The following is a 20,271-nucleotide window of genomic DNA, read 5'->3' on the forward strand; positions in this document are numbered from 1 at the left end:
TGCCCTGCGATTGGCTGGCAACCAGTTCAGGGTGTCCCCTGCCTACTGCCCAAAGACAGCTGGGATAGGCTCCAGCACGCCCCGCGACCCTTGTGAGGATAAGCGATATAGATAATGGATGGATGGATATTTATAATACACTAAGAGTATTATAAGAGTTAAAATACAGCAAAACTAGTTAAGTGATTACAATGCTACCCTCACACAAAGTATTACTGCAACAGCAGCGACAATATGGTCACTACTGAAATTTTGCAGTCATTTTGCACAAACTGATGTTTTAAGAAAAATAAAAAGTAATGAATTATCAACCAACAATTTTTGATAATGATTGTTTAAGGCTATGTTTGTTTTAATTAATGATAACTTTTGAAGTCAATATGATCAACTTTCTACATTTTACAATGAAAAATAGCATATAAATTTTGATTTATTTTGGAAAAACTAATACTAAATTCTGTTAAAAATTCATTTATGATGTCAAAACCATGTATATTAATTCATAAAAATACTCTGTAGAGGCGGGAATGGAAAAAAATATTAATCGGCTAGTCGAATTATTTTTATTCTTCTGTAATTGTGTGTTTCGGTAGTGACACATTTTAGGGACAGGCAAGATACTAGGGAAAAGCTAGAAAATACTATTTGAAAATTGACTGTACTTTTACTATATTTGTGACCCTTAGATATGGTGCAACATGATTACAATAAAAGTTTTTCTGAAATAAAATACAAATTTCACACATTTTCCAACTCTGAATTTGAACCAATTCAGTAGGATGGCCCATATACAGATAAGTAAGGGAAAATTACAACTTTCCTAAGATTCAATACACCCCTGGGTTGACAGGTATGGGGATGGTCAAGTTAAAATGCACTTGACTATTTTTTTATTTTTTTATTTATTTTTTTACTTGATCGATGGCGCTGTAGTAGGAGTAATGCTAAACCAGGGGTGCCCAAGTTCGGTCCACGAGAGCCCCTATGCAGCCTGTTTTAAATGTCTCCCTCCTCCAACACACCTGATTCAAATGATCATCTAATCAGCTAACATTTCAGAAGCCTGATAACGGTCCTGATCAAATGAATCAAGTGTGTTGGAAGAGGGAGACATTTAATAGGCTGGATAGGGGCTCTTGAGAACCGGAGTTGGGCAACACTGTGCTAAACACATATTTTGTACACACTATGAAGAGGAGACAATATAAGGGACATTTTATAATACAATTTTGAAGTTAGTATTGAAAGATTCATTAAATAGTAGGGTGGCAACTGTGGTGGAAGACATTCGGGTGGCAACTGCAAGGCCTTGCCACCCTGTAAAACCGAACAATGTAGGACAATATCATTGATTCAACACACTAGCAGAGCAACTATAGGACACTCTGTTAGCTGACAATGACTGTGTCTTATTCATAATGTTTTTTTTGTTTTGTTTTGTTTCACTAATGTAGTGATGGGAATTCCTACTCTTTTAAAACAAGACTCTTTTGGTTCGGCTCGGATAAAATTAAGAAAAGCACAGTTTTTGTGTGTATTATAAAACATTCCTTGGTTTTCTCTACATAATTCTACATTAATATTAACTAGGAATAAACCTAAACAATTTCAATTTTGATACTTTACATTTTTAACCTTTTTTCTACTAAACAAATTTCAAGTACAACACGGAATCAATCTAAAACAGTGTTTTTCAAACTCTGTGCCATATTGGGATTTTTTTCAATGAAATAAATGTGCCTTGACTCAAAAAAAAATGAAAAACACTGCTCTAAAACACGCAACAGCACAAAATATAAATTAATATGCGCGGTTTGGATATAAGTAACTTATTACTCAACACAGACAGCAATATTGTAAAGAAACGTATAATGCGAGTACTAGTAATATGCAGAGCTGGACATTTTACTAAAGATTCCAGGTCCGTTTATCGCCTTTCGCCTGCAGCTTGGGTCTGCAATTCTTCAGACTTCGGGCACCTTCGTCAAAACTCGGAAATAATGGGCGTGCTCGGCTGTGTCGTCTCAAATGGCGGTACAATCGGATGATCCCCCAATGGGCGGAGACAAGTAGGAGGAAGCGGTAAGAGTGCTGACAGCCTCTCGGAACCGGCGTCGCGTATCTTCGCTCCAAGGCAATGCTGCCACTTTCATCCCACGTCCATACAGCAACAACATCGAGTTTCCGAGCCACCGCATCAAAGAAGACACACCTCCCTTCCTCTTGAACAGATCGTTCAACCAGTTTACTTGCAATCGAGGCAACACTTGTATGCTTCAGTTTGCAGAAGGGCCCGGAGATTAACGGGTAAACGACGACGGTGGGATGGAAACGCAGATCCATGTGCCTGTCGGCTCGCCGGTCATACGAAAGATTCACGTTTTTGTAGACGAGCACGACGTGACGGAAGGAGCAATGAAGATCATGAAAGAGCTGAGACCGGCGTGGGACACGAACCATGTCAGGACGAAGGTATGTCAACTCCGAAGCTAGCTGTGCGTTGTATGCTATGCTAAACTAAGATTGGCAGTACTTTGTGTGGACGCGCTGCAACATCACAAGGGACGACCGGAAGGGAGACGTGAAAACCATCAAATTTCAGACACCGTCAGTTTACAAGTTCAATTGTCTAAAACTAACCCCCCAAAATGACAACACCGGAAAACTCCATATATAACTGCAAAGTGTGGTATTTCTAGTGCACAATGAGTTACACTAGAGGTGTCTAAACTACGGCCTGGGGGGCCATTTTCGGCCCGCCATTCATTTTTCAGTGATACAATACAACACAATACAACTTTATTTATATAGCGCATTTCACAACAGCTTCAACTGTAACAAAGCACTTTAGATTGAACAAAAATAGCAATGATACAACAACAAAGACAGTGAAACCAATAAATTAAAACACAAATTAATGGTACTAGAACATACAGTAGATATTTAAAAATATTGTAGGTAGATTGTCTTGACTTTTCCTGCTGTTGATATTATAGAACTGAGGGGGGACATTTGCTCATAGGAACTTAGTATTTAATGGGGGATGATGTTTTTTGTGCGAGTATTAAATAGGGGTCACGTTTTTTGTGCGTTTGCCTCATTAGCCGTGATTTACAATTTTACACTTATAAATTAAATTGGGCCACTGACATGTCCACAAAGTCAAAAACCTCTTTTTTATAACCTCAACCTGTTCGAGGGCAAAGAATTTTAATATTTTTAGCAATGGCCAAGTTTGTGGCCTGATCTTAGTCCAATAGAGCACGCTTGCAGTGAGAAGGCAGCAAGACCTGCAAACAAGCACCAATTGAAGGTGGCTGTAGTGAAGGCCTGACAAAGCATCTTCCAGGAAACTCAGAGTTTGGTGATATGCATGGGCTCCTGACTTAAGACAGAAGTTAGTATGTATGCATGAATGTGATAACTGATGTTTTTGTAAATCTTAAATGAAAGCTGAAAGTCTACATTTTAATCACATCTTGTTCTTTATTCTAAGTCTATTGTGGTGGCGTATTAAGGCAAAAAAAATCTAAACTGGCCAAAAGTGCACATTGCTAGTTCCCACACGCGCACACACCCTAGTCTACATTCTTGAGTTCATTCCAACCACTATAGAACTAACACAAGGATTTCGAGTGTGCTAAAGGGGAAGTCAACCCAAACATATATTTTTTCAAGAATATGTTCTTTGCAAGTCTACAAGTTGAAATAAGGCATTCTGATAAATATTGCGTTTGTGGAATAAGAGTTACTACATTTGTGTTTAGCCATCTCTGGAGGCGGCCATTTTGTCACTTCCGTCGACTGAAAATTACATCAGAGTTGCTCAGGGTTCAGGTAACGATCAATCACGGCCGACCTGTTGTCTGAAGCTGAACCGTGATCGGTCGTTACCTGAGCCCTGAGCAGTTGTGATGTCGTTTTCAGTCGACAGATGTGACAAAATGGCCGCCCCTTGAGATGGCTAAAAGGGGTGGATTTTGCTGCTTAACTCATATTCCACAAACGCAATATTAATCAGAATGTCGTGTTTCAACTAGTGGGCCTGCTGGGAACATATTCTTGAAAAGAAAAAGGGTTGGGTTGATTTACACTGTAAGTAATGCCTGATTTCTCTTATTTTTAAAAATATAAAACTTTTCTAGGGTAAAAACTTAAGTGCTTCTGGCATCTAGAACTATTAACCTTTATCATTGTGTGACCTTCATAGGCCTAGATAGACCGATCCGACGTCAGTAAGCATCGGGCCGTCGTATTGCACCGTCTGATTGATGTAGCAAACTCCATCATAACATCGGATCCTGCCGGGAAGCGTCTGGTGGGTGTTATAGCATGTTGAATTGATGTCGTAAGTTGTGACTCTGATTGGCTGTTAGCTAGCGAATCAGCGCACGGGGCAAGAAATGGAAGTGATGAATACAGATAAACAGTAAGCGATGGAAAGCCTTAGGAATTTCGATTATTTTGCTCGTTACCCTCTGCATTTTGTGTGGAAGTTCATCATGAGCGAAAAATATAGTGGAATGCAGAGTTTACGGTTTTATATTCCGCCCCCGGCAATAGTTTTCCAGTTGACTTTTTCTAACCATGGGGAATAGTGACTACCGACACTGATAGTATGGAGGAGTATTACACTTGCCCATGCGCAGAAGGTAAATGTTCTGCGTCGCTTTCTCTCGTTGCAGTGTATTTTCATCATTTTTTTCCAGCGTGATGTGCCGACAGTCGGCCCAACTCCACATTTGGTAGGTGTCTGTGTCGGATTGGTCTATCTAGGCCTTTAAGACAGCTGCTGTTTCTGCTGTATCAACTAGGGATAGGCATTTGATTGACAGGGGAGGAAATTAAGGAGTAATTGATTGACTTTTTTATTTTTTATTTTCACGATTTGGGAGCGGTGGCATGATGGTCGACTGGTTAGCATGTCTGCCTCACAGTTCAGAGGTCGTGGGTTTGATTCCGTCCCCGGCCTTCCCGTGTGGGGATCGCATGTTCTCCCCGTGCCTGCATGGGTATTCTGCGGGTACTCCGTTTTCCTCCCACATTTAAAAAAAAAAAAAAACGTGCATAGTAAGTTAATTGAACACTCTAAAATTGCCCCTAGGTGTGATTGTGAGCGTGTATGTTTGTTTGTCTCTGTGTGCCCTGCGATTGGCTGGCAACCAGGTCAGGGTGTACCACGCCTACTGCCCAAAGACAGCTGGGATTGGCTCCAGCACACCCTTGTGAGGATAAACGGTTTGGATAATGGATGGATGATTTGGGAGCGTCTCTGTCTGAATGTTCTGAACTACTGTTTCATTCCCTGTGTCGTATAGAGCAGCGAAATGCAGCCCGGAAGAGTTGTGCGGTTTTACCATAGCGGAGGTCCGTGTGGATGGTTTAACCACTACCTTGCTGACCTAGCGTGATGTTGTTCTTTAAACTGAACTACCGGTACCCAATCAATGAATAACACTCAGTTTGGCCTCAATTACTTCAAGACATGATTATTCAACAATCATCCCCACACGAAGACTACGCTGAATCTTAAGCAATTCACCAATTACTAAACCATCCCTAACTTTGGCCACCAGGTCAGATGTGGAGCTTTCCTGAATGGCCACCACCCAGACAAGGTTTTGTTCACTAGAGGCCTTTGTGTCACAGAGCTTGTTGTAGTTGCTTTGCTTCACGACTGGCAATGTTCCTTGCCCAGGTCACAGCAGATCCTGTAGAGAGGCCATGTTTTACGTTGCCAATTTTACAATGAATGTTATATGTATGTTTATTTTTTTGGGAAAATAAACATACAAAAAATTTGGAAATGTTGAATCGATGTAGCGATGGCCGATGCAGCGTTTATTACCCCTTACTCCTTATTTGTAGTTAAACACTGAAGAGTGACATCCCCAGAAACAAACAAGAACTGAAAGAGGCTGCAGTAAATGCATTTGCATTTCAAATGGAAGAATGCAACAGTCTGTTGAAGTCAATGGGTCACTGCCCTGATGCAGTTTTTGCAAGTAAGGGTTATGAAACTAAATATTAAATGTTAATTCTCTTAAAGGTAATTTAATAAGTGTCTGTTCCAATACTTTTGCTCATTTGAAAAGTGGCAAGCTACAAACAAAAGGCGCTCTCTAGATGTAGATAATATAAAATAAAATCTCATAAAGTCTCATATTAATCTTATGATCTGAAAGCCAAATGTCTTCATCCATCCATCCGTTATCGATACCGCTTATCCTCACAAGGGCCGCGGGGCGTGCTGGAGCCTATCCCAACTGTCTTCGGGCAGTAGGCGGGGGACACCCTGAATTGGTTGCCAGCCAATCGCAGGGCACACACAGACAAACAAACATCTGCACTCACAATCACACCTAGGGGAAATTTAGAGAGTCCAATCAACTTACCATGCATGTTTTTGGAATGAGGGAGGAAACCGGGGTATCCGGAGACAAATGTCTTAAGTATACAACAAAAACCTTGCCGTTCCAATACTTTTGGAGGGGACTGTATCGACACTATGGTGTGCCAACTAGGGCGACTACTCATCGTGCATGCTGTAACTCACCCGAAAAGGGTGAGAGTTGTTACACTTTCAAATGAAGATCTCTAATCGAATAATTGGTTGTCAAAAATAATGATCGATTATTTTTATAATTAAGAGTCAATTAATTGTTGCACCTCAGAATTACCATAAATCAAACTCTAATGAAATATATTTCCCTCCATGTCACAGTCTTAAAAAGAAATTCATAAACTGTCAAATGTCCCCTCAACATCCCACAGGTAGATGACAGTACTGCAATAGAGCCCAAACACTCGCCTCACCCCCACGTGAACCTTGGCTGAATGTTTACGTCTGTCTGGTTCCAAAGTTGCTGTCTATCGACGTATTGGTGACCGGTGTTAGCAGTGTATTGTGTGGCAGGTGGAAGGGATCAGTCATGTAGTAGACAACGGTGTTTTTGCCAGTGTGTCGACAGTCACAACAAGGATGGCTACACGCCCACCTTTGTGGTTGGCCAAACATGGAATGCCAGATATGCGTCAGTGAGCGACTGAGATTCCATATACAGGCCATGTCAATGTTGTTGTTCTTGTGTTGACTGCAGTTGGATGTATTGCCCATCAGGTTTCCGTTCCGTTTTTAATTCAGCGCACTGTGAATCTTGATTGCATGATGACCCCCAAAAAAAGAAGATTGAATTGCGACTGAAACGTATGCCAGTCATCTCGCAACTTTAATGCTCGTATTTTAATGGGGCTTGAGCGTTGACACGCTCACAATCTACTAACTTCACATGTAACGCACATATTCCGGATGCAGAATAATTTTCTTCTTGGAAGTTTCCAACAAAATTGTTTACAATTTCAAATCTTCCCGCATTATTGACTTTATTATTATCATACTGTTTGTCGTTTGAGTCTTGGCCTTCCCAAACCGACTGGCATCTCTCGCTCAAGTCTCAATCGATCAAAAGTGCACATGTTTTCTTTGTTTCTTCCTTCAGTTCTTCACTGATGGGACAACCAACAAACTGGTGGGCTGCTATGTGGACAATAGTCCAGAAGATGTGGTCTTGGTGCGTGTTTATGGGAACAAGACAGAGCTAATTGTGGACAGGGACAATGAGCTTAAAAGCTTTCAGGTACGCTTGATGTTCTAGTGTGGCAAAATGCTCCGAAGTTACATATTGTTCCACTTATTAAGGTGAATGTTCTTTTTCTCCCGCAGGTGCTGCATGCGAATGGTTGTGCTCCCCGTCTTTACTGCTCATTTCAAAATGGCATATGTTACGAATACATGCAGGGGGACGCTCTTGGGACCGAAGATGTTCGGGATCCTTCTTTACTCAGGTTAGGATCTACAAACACCGCTTTCAAAATACCAAATAGTTTTACAGTCACTGCTGCAGGATATGAAAGGAGATGTATAATGTCAAAATACACGATGGATAAAGAATTACAGCACACTTAATATCTAAATAATATCTGTCTTCCCACAGACTGATAGCCGGAGAGATGGCTCGTATCCACGCCATTCACGCACATAACGGATGCGTCCCGAAGCCCAACCTCTGGATTAAGATGCAAAAATACTTCTCCCTTGTGGCCACAGAGTTTACAGAACAAGCTTCCAACATCAGGTGAGAGGTTGTTTTTCAACCAACGTCTAGGATTCATCAAGGATTTTGCTTCAAGATCGTTTCACCACCGCTACACTCCCAACTTGAATTCAGTCAATTCGTTTTAACGTTCCGGAGTCTGAGGTGGATGTTAAAATGTCGTAATCCCTGAACCACTCCTCTTAAAAATATAAACTGGGCACTATCATCCAGGAAATTGTCTATGCTATCAGGGAAGGAGGGGAAAAAACATTAACCCATTAAGGTCGGGAGTGCATAACTGCGTTTCTACCACGAGAGCCGGGAGCGCTGTTACATCTTCAGTCCCTTAAAGCCGGGAGAGTGTAAACTTATAGGCCGATTAACCCATGCACTGAAAAGGGTCCTTTCCTTCTTTGTGTATAAACATAATGATTGCCTCAGACCAGGTTTTGGGGGGATCCCTAGCATCTAAAGCATAATTATACACCCGACACAAAATTGGGGCCAGCTCCTTTGCAAAAACTTTATAATACTCCCCCGGGTACCCATTGACCCCATTTCCTGTTCCATTATGGGGGAGCACATCATCTCAGCCTCATCCCGTGACAGTCTATTCAGTTGAATCAAATCTAGAATTTTTATTTATTTTGTCTTTCTTTCCCATTACTACTTGACCTTCATACAGTGTTTTGTAATAGTCAGCAAATGCTTCTGCAATTTCTTTCGGTTGAGAGGTAGTTCTTTGTGTCACGGGATGATTAATTTTGGGTACCACCCGGTTCGATTGGGCTTTCCTTAACTGAAAAGCCAATAATGTACTTGCTTTATTCCCCTTTTCATAATAATTTCTTTTTACGAATCGGACCATTCCCTCTGCCTTGTAAGTAATTCGTCCAGCTTTTCCCTTTCCTGATTTAACAATTCTAATGTGTCCCGGCATCCCGACGTTTTGTGTTCTTTTTCCAACCTTTTAATTTCAGCCTCTCTTTTTGCCTCTCTTTGTTTTTTTAATCTTGACGTGGTTTGAATGATGTGTCCCTTCATAACAGCTTTGGCGCATCCCATAAAATAGATGGCGAAAACTCTCCATTATCATTTAAATCCATATATTCGCTCAGCCTTGCGCGTAGTTCTTGTTGGATTTGAGGATTGTTTAATATTGAGACATTAAGTCTCCAGTATCGGAATTGTTTTTCTTGAGCTAACTTTATTTTCAACACGACTGGGCTATGATCCGACAGAGTCATCGGTTCTATTTCACACTCTATCATTTTATATACATCAGCCTTTGAAATAAGGAACATATCAAGTCGAGCATATGTGAAGTCTCTGTCTCTGGGGTGGTGATATCGCCACACGTCAATCAAGCCAAGTCCATCCATCATTCCCAGAACTGCAACAGATTTTCTAGTTCGACATCCCTTCCCAGCAAGTAATCGGTCAAACTTGGAATTCAATACACAATTATAATCACCCCCGACCACTATTATTCCTTCCCCTTCATCTGCCAATTTGGCTGCCATATTCTTAAAGAAACATGGACAGTCCTCATTTGGTGCATATATGTTCAAGAAAGTGTACCTATTCTGCCTAACTGTACCTATAACCATAATATACCTGCCTTCCCTGTCTTTAAGTACCTTCTCACAGGTAACAAAATATTCCTTCTGACTAAAATAGCAACTCCACATTTTCTCCCTCCTTCGTGAGATGCACCATATGTTTGTTCCACACAATCCCTCATTAATTTCAAATGGTCTGCTTCAATCAACTGAGTTTCTTGTAGCATTGCAATTGAACATTTCAATGCTTTAAGTTGACTATTTTCTTTCTTTTAACCGGACTCCCCAGACCCTTAATATTGTAACTAGCCACAATCAAACCATCCATAGAGCAGAACTGTCAATCCTTACTGTCAAAATACTTTTCAGTCACCTTGTAAATACCTAATGCACCATCGGTTGTCAAGGAAATAACACGATGCAAAACAGAAAACAATAACAATTTCCAAAAAAAGAACATTAAAAATCAAACATATCAAACTAGCTTCCAAGTCCTCAACCGGTCTGTCTTGAAATCACAAAACAACGGCAAAAGCTTTTACTTTTTCCGTGGTATGTCCAGTCCATTTAGGGAAAGAAAAATCTGCGGTCCTCCTTTGTGAAAACGCAATCTTTACGGCCGCCGTGCCTGGATTCCCGATTCTCCCATCTGTGCATAGCCAGCTCCCGCTCCACTTTATCCCGTCGGTCGATCCGGATCTGAACATTCAGGCTCCTAAGCACCTGTGCCGCGTCCATCACGTTCTGGAAGGTTTTCTCCTCAGAATCCACCGTCATCCTCAGCCGCGCCGGGTACGAGCACCTCCCCTTGATATTTTTCTCCTTCAGTTGTTTCACGACGTGTCTGACCTGGGCGCGTTTCCTCTGCAGCTCCAGGGAGTAGTCATTATCAAAATAGATCTGCCTCCCGTCCATCTTTACTGTACGCCGTTTCCATGCTTGCTGCAGGATCTGTTCCTTCACGTAGTAGTCCACAAAACTTATCACGATAGAAAGAGGAGGATCACTTTCGGGGCCCTGTGTGCCCAATCAATCTTAATGTCCATCTCAGTTAGCGAGAGTTTCGTCAACACCTGCGGCAGTAGCTTTTTAACGAAAGCCACCATCTCTCCCCTCGCTTCCCTCAGAAACCTGGTACACCCTCAGGTTTTGCCTTCTCGCTCGGTTTTGAAGCTCCTCGCACCTTTCCAGAAGTTCAGCTTTGCGCCGCAACAGAAAGCTGATGGCTTTTCCGTCTGACTTTTCAGTGGAAGCTATACGCTCCTCAGCTTCCACAACACTCTTTTCCAGCTGCGTCAGTTGTGCGCTCACGGCTTCCATTGAAGTTTACATTCTCGTGAATGATTCGTTTGTTTGGCCTTTAAACCCCTTCACATCCATTCTCATCTGTGAAATGTCCTCCTGTGTATCTCGGTTGGACTGGAGGATCATTTGTAACATTTCCATGTTTTTCGTCGCAATATCAGCGCCTTTTCTAGCGCTAGCCGTTGCGGGTTTAGTATCCTTGTCAGCATCAGCTTTTTCCGGCGATTTCTACTCCCCGTCTTTGCTCCTAAATTGGTATCTAGAAAGTCTATCGCTAGTGTCTATCTTCGTGGTGTTGTTGGGCATATTTTGGCCGAGTTCTAATTTAGTCGTTAGATGGGGTGGGTTAGTCAGCAGAGCTCGAAGCTTTGCGTCTCACACGAACATGGCGCCCCCGGAAGTCTCAAAACATTGATTTAAAATTGTTTTAATTATTTAAGTAATTGGTCAAGTTAGGCAGCTTAATGTGCTGGCAAGTCTTTATTGTATGGCCCGTGCGTTAAATTTAGCATGATGCTTGATAACGATCAAACCCGACTTGATTAGGACGAAAGGGCAGCTGTTTGCTGCTGCTCTATTATCTTCCATAGAAACAGGGCACAGCTTGTTTACTGGATAAAATGCAGAGCAGATGAACAGTTGACTAATGCTGATAAGGAAATAAACCATTGGTGCCTAATAATTCTAGTAAACGTTAAGGACTTTGGTTTTCAGTCCCTCCGAAGAACTCATAGCAGGCCACAGATGACAAGAGACAACCTGCATGAAAGGAGGTTACTATGATGAACTCTCATAATCTCATTACAATTAGCGCTTTTCAAGTCTCGGCTCCACACGCAAGTCTCATTGGCTGAAGTTCTAATTAAACCCTTGACACAGTATCCACAAGTATACAATTCTTGCTTCCTTTACATTGTTCCCAAGTCCCGCCATGTCGTTGATGGCTGCAAACGGTGCCCAATTCACTCATTTGTGCAGCGACATAATATGCTGTCACACAGAAAAAGAAGCTATACTCAATTCCTGGACCAATTAATGTTTTTCATTTGGTAGCTTTACCAAAACCCTGGAAGGGTTTTTCCAACAAATAGGCAGGTCCTGTCCACTATTTGCCAAAACGGACTCTTCTGCCACTCTTTCTTCACATTGTGCTCCTTATCGTCAATTTAGAATCCAGAAGGAAGTGCCGAGCAAGGAGTTGCTGGAGCAGGAGATGGTTTGGATGAAGGAGCATCTCTCCACGCTGAGCTCACCTGTGGTGCTCTGCCACAATGACCTGCTCTGCAAGAACATAATTCACAACAGCAAAGAGGGTAGATACAGTACACTATATCAGTGTTTTTCAAACCGTGTGCCGCGAGATATTGTCAAGTGTGCCGTGGGAAATTATCAGCTAATTGTTATTCATGTTAATTATGCCGTGAACGAATTGGTCTGGCCCATGACGTTCACCTGCTCTACATTGAGGTGCAGGCATACCCAAAATGCACTGACACAGCCTCCTTGTGTTGTCTTTCAGCACATGTTCGCTTCATAGACTATGAATACTCCAGTTACAACTACCAGGCTTTCGACATTGGCAACCACTTCAACGAATTTGCAGGTTGGTGACATTTTCCATGCAGGTGCAATGGACAGACCTTAACAGGACACACACGGTGGCAGGAGAAATATGTCGGTGGGGAGCAAGTCAAGGAGCAATGCAATTTTATGTTTGGACCAGATACAACAGACAGGTTTCTGTTTCGCCGCAAAAAGCTCAATATAGATTTTTACAGCATCAACTGTTGTGATAACAGCTGCTAAAATGTGTATTATGGCCTGTTTTAAAGTGAGTTCATTGTTTTGCAGTTTTAGGCTACGTTCACACTGCAGGGTGTAATTCTCGATTCAGATTTTTTTTTTTTGTTAACTCTGATCTTTTTATGTACTTGGTCACATTACAAAAACAAATGCGACTAGTAATCTGAACGGAACACGTCTGTGATGCGACACGCATGCGCGTGAAGCACAGCAAGTGCCCGACGTCACGTAGCACAGTGTTTCGGAAGTTAATATGGTTCCGCGTGTAGCGGCTCATTTCAGAATGAAAAAGGAGCGAGGCGGGAGGAGGTCCAAATATTTTGGGGATTTGAAGCGACGGCCCTCGATCTCCTTATTTCATGGAGGTGTCTTCCAAAGATATGTCATTGCCACACTTAACTAATGAACCGTCTGCCTGGATGAATCACCTCCAGTCACCACAAATGTCCACTTTATGCTTCATGTTCCAAGTGGGATTAAATTAAGGTCAAATATAAATTCGACACTGTTAGTAGAACTTTGCAGATTCACGGACGTTTTGTCAGCAGGCTGCATCCCACGCACTCTCCCCCGACAGCGCGCAGTGCATATTTGGCTTTTGATGACATACTGGTCGGGTTTATAGGGAAGGGCGTTCATACTGCAGACACATCGGCTCGACATACGAAAGAGTAGTGGTGGGCGATGTGGCAAAAATATCATATCACAATTTTTAAAAAAATAAAATCACGATCATGATTTTATCATGATTCTTTTTTTACATCTGTTTTTTGGGGGGGCTAATTTTCACATTTTTGACCATTTTCCTCATGTTACACATATAAAACATATTTAAAATGTATATAAAACTCTAAAAGAAAAAAGACATTTTAAGCTTTCTGAACAGGTTTTAATTTGAATAGTGACATTTTTTTATCAGAATGTCCAGTGAATGTAAACATAAAAGGTAACATAACGTAAACATAAAAACACAGCTCGTAACGCGGGTCTAGTACTTTTGAAGAGACTTTCAAACCCCCCGTTTTCCACTGTTTTAATGGGAATCATGTCTTCTGCAAGGTAATAAGTCACTGACCCAGTTACTTTTTTACTCTGCTTGCTTGTTTTTTCATATGGAGTGCCCTTGTTAACTGACTGTGTTATCGTGGGTTGCGTTAGCTTGGAGCTAGCGGCTGCATCTGGCTACCAATGGTCTGATCTCTGTTTGCTTTGGCTGACGACTTAGTTTTTTGGATGCTGTCTCTGTCCCCGCAAGCGATTAAACAGGTTTGTCGTGTTGCCATCTGACGTTCGAACAGAGTCTCTGCAAACTTTGCAAACAAGTGGTTTGCGCTTTCTCCTCCGAGGAAAAGCCAAACCAAATCGACACTGTGGATGTGGATTTTCTTTTCGGGACCAACTCTGCTTCGTGGTGACTTTTTGCTATAGCTCCCCGCTGTATAAAAAAAACAAACAGGGAGGCGGGAAGTGTCACGTACGGTGCCCTGTGCGTGCTGTGATTGGTTAGTCGGGTATACGCGTCAGCGGCTTTGAGCCGCCATAGAGCTAAACGGTTTAGAATGTGCCATGTGCGATCCAACGATCTTTCGGCTTTATGAGATCGTCAACATGTTAAACCCCTTAACGATCTAATATCGTCACATCGCCCACCCCTACAAAAGAGAAATTGGATGAATTGGACTGTTCATATTGCATGCAAATCTGATACGTCGCATATTGGCAAAAAAATCGTAATTGAGCCACAGTGTCAATGAACATAGCCACAGTTATATATTGGACCTTTGGTTCGCGAATGCTCCGGTTTATGAGCAATCAGTTGTGCTTTCTCTCACATAGCAAGAATGTTGTTCGAGCTGTGCGTCACATATTTCGCATACAGATGTATATTTGTGGGAGGGTGCTCTAACTTAGCTCTCAGTATGGCTCCCAAGAAAGTGCTCAGTTGCCCTCAAAGTGCTCGCTGGGCAGCGGTGAGGTCGGCAGGTGTCTCCGTGGAGGTGGAAACATTTTCTTCCAGGTTGACCTCAGGGCCGCTGTTAGGGCACTCTGTAATTGTTTTTATTTCACCACGCAGTGTGTGTCTGTTTGTGCTTGTACCGCTGCTGCGTGATGGAGCAAGTCCATTCCCGACGCCGATTGGCTGTCGGCGACGCGACGCTACGAAAAGTTCACATTTGCAAACCCCATTGAAATGGACAAAGAAGCAAAATATTCGCTTCAAACGATTCATCTGCGCTGCCCGGCACGCAATCATGCCTGACTGTGCGTTGACGATACAGTATCTCGTTTTGTCTTTTTTTTTTTTAATTTTTTTTTTTTTATGAGGTTAATGGGATGTCTGTAATGCGTAAACCCCATTCATGTCAAGGGTTTGAAAAAAGAAAAGAAAGAATGTGCCCAAAAATGTATTTGTAGCGTGTGGGGAAAGCTTAGCTTGATTTGACGAAGCCATCTCCCACCAAAGGTGCCCAACAGAGCACAACTCTGGTTCCGAAATTTGTTGTTTTGCCCCAAATAAATTGAAGCAGTTTATTCTTCAATTTCTCTTGACTTTAGCAGCTGATGCACACTGTGTGTTGTCGCCGTCAGTCATTTTTCCTGCGTTGAGTGGGTGCGTCGCAAATGTGAAGCCGGCACGTTCCTGCCATTGAGGAGGCCCGATCCTACGTCACAGCGAGGCCCAATTCAAACTCACTCGTTTCTGCGCGCTTTTGCCTTTGAAAGCCGATCGCATGCAAACGACAAGCCGCATTGATGGCAGTCAATGTGTGACAGACTCTGGCTCGATTTTGTGACTAGGCATGGCCGAGCTGGACTATGGTCTGTACCCAAGTCGGGAGCTGCAGATGCACTGGCTCAGATTCTACCTGCAAGCTTATAAACTTTTCACCAAGAAAACCGAAGACGTCAGCACTAAAGAGCTCGAGACACTCTATGTGCAGGTCAACAAGTTTGCTCTGGTAAGGAAGCTTGCTTCAGCACAAACTCAAATTCATTCCCCCCATTACAACACATTGTGACGTCCCTGAACGACGCTCTACTTTGTCTCTTTGTAGGCTTCTCACTTCTTTTGGGGTTTCTGGGCCCTCATTCAAGCGAAATACTCGTCCATTGACTTTGACTTCCTCGGGTAAGTGGCTGTGTGCGTGTGCGTATGTCACAAAAGGAACATTCTGTTTCTTTGGACGTGCAATGTATGTCTTCTTACTTCAGATGATGTCCGCATGACAGGCGGCTTTTGCCATCCAACCGGCTTAACTTGCTTGGCTGAGCCCACTTTATGTAATGCAAAATGACATGTGACGCAATCGACAATTTAATTTACCATTTAAAACAGGCGAAATCCTATTAAGTGGCAGTACGCTGCTGAACGAGCAGCTCTTATCGCAATCTAGAAGCAAATCATCATCGTATTATTTTAGTATTTGTTTTCTTGAATAATTATATAACAATTGGTAGTCTGCCAACATGAACAAAGCAAAGCTGCAAAAAAAAAAAAAAAAAAAAAAAGAAGCTATCGTCTTAAATTTGTCTTACTTCAAAACATTCACACTAGCGACAGGCATTCTAACCTCTTAGGTAGTATGCTGATAGGGTTTATCCAGGCTTGTCAAGTCACGGTCACATGTCAGCATCTCTGCGTTATTCAGGGGCGGAGCCACGGGCGGGCCTGAGTGTGCAGATTGACAGACTGCCCACCCAGTGACATTCATGAAAAAATATATACTTTTACATTTTTAGTAAATCATGAAATTGTGTTTTTTTTTTTTTTTTTTTCTAAAATTGAATAATAAGAATGGCATAATTGTGGTTGTCCAAGAAAGATCTGAACTTCATATTCGGTTTGTGCGAAGTGAGAGAAATATTCAGGCCCGCCCATTAGCCACGTTCTGGCTCCGCCCCTGGCGTTACTTCAACTTTTGTGTGACTGACTATATTCCGACTGTATTCATGGCGGAGGTGAGAATAAGTCCATAGAGCATAGTCAGTCCATTTGGTTGCAAATGGTTAAATCCTTCTATTACATAATGGCTTCAACAAGATGAAAATATTCAGATTTTATGCTGTTTGGGGGGAAAAAAACACATGCAAAAAAGTAACAGCACAGAAGTAATATTTTCTTAAAGGCTTCAATAATACCGTATAAAGATGCAAAATATGAACTAATCGTTGAGACGTACCATATTTATGTAATGAATACAGTCGCTGTCCTGTGAAAAACACGTATGTCTAATTTTGTAATTAAAAAAAGAATGTTCACGTTAATGGGATGTCTGCAATGCGGAAACCGTGGGTATTGAACTGCTCCTTCTACATCTCGTTCCAAATTATTATGCACATTGTTTTTTCTGAGTGGTTTGTGCAAAAGGTAATCTGCGTGATTTAATTAATCAAACGTAGTTTTTTTTTAAAAACACACTGTTCCAAATTATGCACAGCGGTGTTTGAAGACTTTTTGTAGGTTGCAAAGAACTGAAAATAGTTATTTGCCAGGAGGTTGTATTTGTTAAAATCAAAAACATGCTAACAGCAAGTTCCATTTGAACAGGATCTTATTTTGTTTTCTTTTATTAGCAATGTAACTGTTTGTTAATTTTTTCAGTTTTTTTAGTTCCAATGTTTTTTTTTTTCCACTAACAGAAATGTGTGCATCCATTTTTTGTTTTTCAAAATATGCCACCATGCAAAATAAACTGTTTGAAAATCATCAACTCTCTCAAACAATGACTTGCAAGTGGTATATATGTCGATGACAAAAGCAAAATGTCAAAGGATAAACAGTTGCTGACCTTTTTTTTTTTTTTTTTGGCTAACTAAGATCTCTCAGCTGTTTGTTTGTGCCCGTGTGGCGTTTGTGTCTCGCAGGTACGCTGTGCTGCGTTTCAACCAATACTTCAAGATCAAGCCCACGGTGATGGCCTTGCAGATTCCAGAGTGACACCAAACGGAGGGACGGCAATAATGCGAGATCATCTCTCGGGGGGGCCAGCGATTTATTTGGACCTTTTTCTTCGTGGCACTTTGCTCTGGAGCAAGCCCTACAAACTTCCTTCATTCCTCCCAAATGTAGCTCCATCTTTGCGACCGTGTGTCTTATTTGTCTTACAAACACTGGATGTCTCGCTTCCAGGCAGCTGAGCCCTCGCGTCGTTTTTCAGTTTGACAGAGAGCTCACCGCTTACAAAGAGTTTGTCACTTTCTGGAAAATGGAAGAGGCGTTTGTGCCGGACGCACCTGTTTTGAAAATGACACAAAACTAATATGTCCTCAATTCTGTAGCGCTTTTTTCTTTTACTGCGCAGTGCTCTGAAACAGTGCCTCAGCAACCGTTAACAAGTGCTTATGCGGAAACAAGCGACATTTGCGTGGCGTTACTCAGACTGTGGAGTGCGCATTTGACACCATCCCTCCCTTTTGTTGTCGGCCTCTTGCGTCCGCTCTGGTGCTAAATTCTAGCTGATCTGCTGCTGCTACTCCTCAGTGTCCCAAACATTGTGGGCAATGCTTGGAGATCTTCAAAATGGAAACGGTTTTCGACACCTCTTAGCAATCAATGGGGGCGGGTAATCTGTGTATGCGCATTTATTTGAACATCTCAGATGAAGCAACTGCATTGACTGTACAGTGGCGCCGCGCTGTATGACCTTGATCTGCTTTTTTTTCCACCACCTTGACTTTTATGGTCGCAGTGAGCCGCTTTGTTGAACTTTCCATCTGAACTTTCCAGACCTCATGGAAAATCACTGCCTCGGTCACCTCGAACACTGATCTTAGAAAAGTCCCCGCGGCTGCGTCCTTCAGGATCCTCACTCAAATGCTGTCGACTACCCAAAATATTCCTACTGCTCTGGGAAAATCAGACGCAGGAACACTAGATTGAATTTATTGACAAAGGCTTGATTAGAGAGGCTTTCTAAATCCTCTGGTTGACATCCAGGCTCCGCAAGCACCAAGTGACTTTCTCTATCTATTGTACAACTGTAAACACTGGAAGTGGATTTCGATTGTTTAAATGTGCAGAAGGTTGTGGGCACTTACCTGGTTGCATTGGTTTCCTATGTAGAAGGTGGCGTTATTATTCCATTATTATTATTATTACACTACTGTACTGTATTTAAATGAGCTGCAAAATGATTCAACTGAAAAATAAAAATTTCAAGCTTTCAATATTTTGGCAGGCAAACACGGTTTGGTCATCCGAAAAATGTTCTTTAGTGCTTTGATGCTAACTGTTTCAGCTTCATTTTTAACACAGAAATTAAAGACACAATATGTGCTAAATTGAGACATTACTGTTGCACTGCCATATCACTCTGTAAGGGGACCATACGTACTACACAGAGCAAGCAAGGGACCTCGAGTTAGTTGTATATTAAAGTCCTCAAGTTAATTGCTAAATGCAGGGTAGGGACTCAACTTAGACAAAACATGTGAAACCTGGATGTGGGCTTATTAATAGTTTTTCCTTAGCTTTACTTCCCACACACACACACACAAAAGTGACGTTAATATTGTTGTCAAACTGTTCCACACAACAAAAAGTTAACGTTGGCTCAATTAAGATAAATTAGCAACATGCGTTTGTGTGGAACAACCTGACATTATTTTTTTTTTTTTTATGCTCGGTCAGGTGACAAATTCAACATGAAACATGAAATACTGTACTGTTACCTTATGCACTTAATTTGTCTTATTTATTGAGTGAAACATTGTGTGGAAATCATACGGAAATGCTTGGTTTGCTTGCATTGCACTTCAGTTGCGGTTTGGATGTGATGTGATGTGATGTGTGGCTCTTGACATTATTGACAACTCATTACTATACAGATGAAGGATTATTTAAACTTTCTACTTACTTTTTCTCAATACTAAGCCTTGACATGTCGATTGCTCATTATAAAGCTAAACCCAGTGATGCGTGCAGGTACTGTTATGTACATGATAAATAGACTCATTGACTGCGAAAAGGTGTACAAAGATGAAGGGTGTAAATATAGTCTTGAGAAATACTGTAAATTGTTTGTGTGCATTGATTCTTTACATCTTTGTGGGACTTGCAAGATTTAACCTTTATTTACTAGTCTTATTACGATGCAGACAATAAAACATGCAAATTGACTGAGCGTTTTGTTATCTTTGACCAAAGTGCACGCACACACATTTGTTAGTGTTGCTATGTTGCCACCAAGATAAGAAGGAAGCGGAATCATCTTTACTGGCCAACTTAAGTATGTAAAATCATATGAGGAATTTGTTTCCAATGGTCTGATCCACTCTAGTGTTGCAGTAACAGTAGTTTCATAACACCTACATCATTTAGTAAGTGGAAGAAGTGGTGGCCAATATGTGGAGGGTCCAAGAGCTTTATTCTTGTGTGCAATTCCTCAAGAGTTGGTGAGGGAGCGGACCGATAATCTCGGCAGCCCTAACTGTCCGTTGCAGTCGGGCTTTGTCCTTCTTTGTGGCAGCACCCAACCAGACTGTGATGGAAGATCTCAGGACTG

General features: G+C 41.8%; 1 protein-coding gene across 1 annotated transcript; it reads left to right on the plus strand.

Annotated features, from left to right (window-relative positions):
* The first annotated feature begins 2,156 nt into the window (after positions 1–2,156).
* On the plus strand, positions 2,157–19,885 carry etnk2 (ethanolamine kinase 2). The gene is made up of 9 exons (XM_086041350.1): positions 2,157–2,472; positions 7,500–7,637; positions 7,724–7,845; positions 7,995–8,135; positions 12,134–12,276; positions 12,483–12,566; positions 15,566–15,726; positions 15,823–15,896; positions 17,633–19,885. The coding sequence occupies exons 1-9, from the start codon at positions 2,326–2,328 to the stop codon at positions 17,703–17,705; spliced, it is 1,083 nt and encodes a 360-aa protein (XP_085897476.1). The 5' UTR covers positions 2,157–2,325; the 3' UTR covers positions 17,706–19,885.
* Positions 19,886–20,271: the final 386 nt, after the last annotated feature.

Source organism: Filicampus tigris, chromosome 9 (genome assembly GCF_054856515.1).
Source record: "Filicampus tigris isolate MCC_2025a chromosome 9, RoL_Ftig_1.0, whole genome shotgun sequence".
Lineage (NCBI taxonomy): Eukaryota > Metazoa > Chordata > Actinopteri > Syngnathiformes > Syngnathidae > Filicampus > Filicampus tigris.

Coding starts and splice junctions, on each gene's coding strand:
- etnk2 (XM_086041350.1), top strand. CDS start 2,326: ATGGAAACGCAGATCCATGTGCCTGTCGGCTCGCCGGTCATACGAAAG. Junction 2,473..7,499: donor CGAACCATGTCAGGACGAAG/GTATGTCAACTC, acceptor TTCTTCCTTCAG/TTCTTCACTGATGGGACAAC. Junction 15,897..17,632: donor ATTGACTTTGACTTCCTCGG/GTAAGTGGCTGT, acceptor TGTGTCTCGCAG/GTACGCTGTGCTGCGTTTCA.